Source organism: Asparagus officinalis, chromosome 4 (assembly GCF_001876935.1).
Source record: "Asparagus officinalis chromosome 4, Aspof.V1, whole genome shotgun sequence".
Lineage (NCBI taxonomy): Eukaryota > Viridiplantae > Streptophyta > Magnoliopsida > Asparagales > Asparagaceae > Asparagus > Asparagus officinalis.
The window spans coordinates 141,078,558-141,083,244 of record NC_033797.1 but is presented as its reverse complement, the minus strand read 5'-3'; the positions used below and the strand labels follow the sequence as shown (position 1 = coordinate 141,083,244).

The window sequence follows — 4,687 nt, the reverse complement described above, 5'->3', positions numbered from 1 at the left end:
AGACAAACTATGAGGGCCATAGCCCAAATCATCAACAAACATAACTAGTATTCTGGCATGTTATATAGTTCTGTATAACCGAAATTGTCTTGTTAACACCTTAACAATTAACATATTTACGTGTATAACAAAAGGTTACAGAAATAATAAATAAGTATAAAGGACATATGAATTTGAAAGGTAGGGATAGATATGAAAATGAGTATGTTCTGCTAGTTATGAAATAGTGGTGCTAATCATGGATTATATTGTTGCTTGTTTTGTTAAAACTTGTCCTTATGTTAAGTCGCAAAATATTGGAGGTTTTTTTTAGGCAAAAGATAGGGGGTTATATTGTTGCTTGTTTTGTTAAAACTTGTCCTTGTGTTAATGTTTGTGATCCACTCATTCAAATAGGAGACTACATTCATATGGATTTGAGATTGGATGAGAATGAGACACATCACTACTAAGTGCAAAATTTATGTTATATATGAGAAAAATGTGGGAACCTGGTACCAAACTCAAATTTTGTGCTTGGTAATGAGGTGTCTCACTCTCATCCATTCTCCAACTCATGTGAATATAGTCCCCGATTTGAATGAGTCACTAGTAGAATTCGTAGTATTGCTGACGGCAACATCCCTGACGGGAGAATGCCGTCGGCGTTGTTTATATCCCTGACGGGAATAGCCGTCAAGGATGTGGCCGTCGGTAATGGAAATTTCCCGTCAGCGATGTTTACATTGCTGACGGGAGGTCCAACATCGCTGACGGGGTGCCGTCAGCGATGTTGAATTATTTTTGGTGGGGATTTATCCCTCCAAAAATTTCATTTTTGCTCCTGAAATTCGGGTCCGCCTCTCTCAGTTCGGATTTCCCATGGAAGAAACCCCCTGCCCTCAGCTTCGCCTCCCCCAAAACCTCTTGATCCGCTCCCAAATTTCCTCTCTCCCTCTACACGAACCCTACCCCCAAAACGACCTCCGCCTCCAGTTCGACCTCCGCTCTCCAAATCTCCTCTCTCCAGCTTTCCAAATCCCCAAATCTCCTCTCTCCAAATCTCGGTTCGCTATTGCCATCACCTCCCGCTCCTCTCCGACTCCACCCCCGGCGCGTCGAGGCCCCGAACCCCAGTCTCCACTTCGTCGCTCACGGCGGCACCGAACCGCTCAGACTCGCAGTGATTTCTCGCCGGACTCGCCGCGGCACCGCCCCCGAGCAACTCGCAGAGACCTCCGTCAGTGATTTTTTAATTTTTTTTTTGTGATTTTAGGTTTTGTTGTTTCTTATTTGAGACTCGATTTCTTGGATTGCTATGCAGGAGATCCAAGCTGATCTTACATTTCTTTTTTGAGTGCTGTAGTTTTGCATCTTTTTGAGTTTGAAGCACTTGGATGCATATTATTTTCAACCGAACAGGTTCATGAAGAGGTAAGAATTTGAACCAAAAAAGTAGGGTCTTTTTCAATATTGCTTGGTCTATATATCACCTTATGTTGGTGTTGTATACAAAGATTTCATTCAGTAGGCTTCTAAGATTTCAAATCCATTTGAAAGAAATTGACAGTCACTAACTTATGAGGGGCTAATACCTAAAAGTTGTAATGAAATGATACTAAGTTGTGAGCTTAAGCCAGAAATGGAAAACATTCTCTAGCATGTGGGACAAAGAGGTGTTAGTGTCTGCGGGTGAGTGTACTTGTGTGTGAGTGCCTGTGTTTGTATCTTGTCGTTGCTGGGTGAATTCTGGGACGGGAGGGCGAGGTGCAAGCAGGCAGTGTATGGATGTATGATTGTGTTGGAATAATCAACTTTAGCATTTATGGAGGTCACTTTGGATGTCAGTGGTATTCATGTTTCACGGATGATGCAATTTACTCCAAGGAAATAGCTCCTTCAAGAACCTTCTGCATTTATGAAGAGGTTTATATACAATTTCTTCTAGTTATAATGTATTTTTGGCTTTACTACTTTAATTATGTTAATCTCAAATGTTGTTATAAGATAAAAGTTTTAATCTGTAACCTATAACACATTGATAAGTTCAAGATAAAGGCAGTTGGTGCTACTAATAGGCTTGGATAAATTGAGGCTCCTCGAGTGGAAGAACGGGCTCATGGCTATTCAGGATAGAGTTGTAAACTGCCACTTCAAAGCTGGATACATTTAGGCTACCTTTGAGCCATCACTTGGACATAAAATATGCTGCCACCTCCACCATGCCCCTATCTTCCATTGAAATACAGTTTTGGATGTAGAGGTATCAAAGAGCTTTCTCTTCTTTTTTTAAGGTTGAGTTGCTATTTATGTGACGAAGCCTCTAGAATGTATTGAAGCATGTGAGAGTGGTCTTTTTTGTAATTGGATTGTTTTTATCTTACATATATTTACAAACCTCATTATGGAGTCGACTTGTTTACAGGTCGAAATGATGCACAAAGCTGGTCTCATTCAAGGGGGATCACTGGAAAATGCAATGGTTTGCAGGTGCAATAGCCTTTGCTACATTTACTGTTGCTTCAGTTATTGGTGGTTGTCTCATAAATGTCGCTTTAGCGCTAACAATATTATTTATTTCATATGTCATTGGGCTTTATCTTGTTGGAAAAAGATAATATGTTACCTGCAAAATACGATGATTCATTGTCATCTTGTTATGTTTTCTTTCCTGTCTTTCCATCAATATTTTATCTTTGCATCAATATTTCTTTTCTCATAGCACAACAAACCTAATAGTACTTATTAACAAATTAAATAACAGTAATCTATATAACGGCAAGTCCAAATCAGGAAAGGCGCACTTCACTGTCTCTTTTCCCCCTTTATATTCTGGCATTTCCCTTAAAACAAATAATAACAAATTCACATAAGCATGATCGTTTTATTTACAGGCTGGTCATTCACTGCATACTGAATTTGTGCGCCACTGACATACATTGTATGGTCGAGCCAGGTCATAGTGTAATTAGGATTTAGTGTATATGAGAATCTTCCACAAGATATCAACCTTAGACTGTTTTTTACAAATGAATTGTTGTTTTTTACAAATTTTGGTATTCATTTATAATACTCTTGACAGAATTTGCACTCACTTGAATTTTTCAACTTGATCAATTCCTTCAAGTTCATCTCGTCTTAGCATTTTCTATTCTCTCACATGCCATATCGTCGGCGTGGTCTTCTTACATGCTATCTCTTATATGTGCTAGCTTGTCCACATTCTTACCCTTTTCTTATTCACTGGTATAACAGAGCAGCGGTGATTCTGGTGCTAATGTGAAGCGCCTTGAACAAGAAACTGAGAGCAAAATCCTCCAGCTGAAGGAACAATCATCACGTGTCTCTCGCGATGTGGGTGATATGCTCTTGAGGCAGGTCACAACCGTAAAGAATTAGCTTTCAGCGTGTTTATGGCTGTGAAGGAATATTCAATATATTTATGAATATATGTATGTGTTGTGAGGAAATCTCTCCCCAGATCTTATAATCTTTTTTTTTTGATAGACTCGGAGTCTGTGGAAATAAGGAGCCTAGGACTCTTATAATTCCTAAATTGTCTTTGTTGTCTGCAATTGTTCCTGTATCAATTGTTCAGACTAGTTGGTCTGCAATAAAATTTGTCTATGTTTTCTGTGAAGGAATTTATCATCAGTCGCTGAAATTACTTCATTTTTTGTCGGATATATATATGTATATGATGTCTTGTGGTCCCCAATCTTTGACTTGACTGTGTTGGTAGCCAGTAAATTTTTATATAACATCCCTGACGGGCTTGCCGTCGGGGATGTTATGCACATCCCTGACGGGCTTGCCGTTAGGGATGTTTCAACATCCTAGATGGCGGGCGTCGTCAGGGAAGATGCCGTCAGTAATGCTTATTACTGACGGCTGCCCGTCAGGGATGTTTCTTCCCTGACGGGACTTTTCCTGACGGCATATCCTTGACGGGAAGCCGTCAATGATATGTATTGCTGACTGGAAATTTGGCATCCCTGACGGGAAAGCCCGTCAAGGATACCCATTTTTCTACTAGTGAGTGGATGCAAATGAGCTACCTCACTACTAACTTGTGCTTGGTACCAAGTTCGTCCATATTGCTCTATACACACACATAGAGAAATAAAAATATGTATAATAACTGGAATTTTCTCAAGAAATACAAGTTTCTTCACATAGAGGCTAAAGACCTTCTTTCCTTATGGCAACGATGAGGGTGATGAGAGGAATTATATTGTCATCCACCACATGCACAGAGACCTTAATGGCCCAAAGCCGGCATTTAACATAATGAAGGTTATGCATGTATTATTGTTATATTGTGACTCAAATTACTAATCTCAAACCAGTTCTTTGATTGGCCTGCTTGAATGGCCGAGACTTAGTGCTGCTAATGTCTTAAGAATCTTGGATTAGTTAATATTAAGTTGTTGGTTATTAGAATTCTAAAATCAGTAGGCTATCCTAAAGCATCATGGCTCCCACGTCAAAATAGCAATCCATACACATGGGTGTGTTATTGTTCAAATTATCATTGGATGAGAACTAAGGGAGATAAAGGCTTTTGGAATTAGTAGAGATAGCAAGTTCAAGTAACAAAAGAATTCCTATCCAACTTTATATTCAGAGCAGCTATGAATAAATAGAGCAAAGAACATCTTCAAGATCAATACATCAAAAAAAAGAACAATGTTCTCTTTTGAAGCGG

At 39.3% G+C, this 4,687-nt stretch overlaps 1 protein-coding gene across 1 annotated transcript; it reads left to right on the top strand.

Annotated features, from left to right (window-relative positions):
- LOC109836198 (V-type proton ATPase subunit G1-like) lies at positions 600–3,660 on the top strand. Its single transcript, XM_020404069.1, has 3 exons — positions 600–2,242; positions 2,405–2,469; positions 3,235–3,660. Exons 1-3 carry the CDS (start codon positions 2,185–2,187, stop codon positions 3,376–3,378), a joined length of 267 nt encoding a protein of 88 aa, XP_020259658.1. The 5' UTR covers positions 600–2,184; the 3' UTR covers positions 3,379–3,660.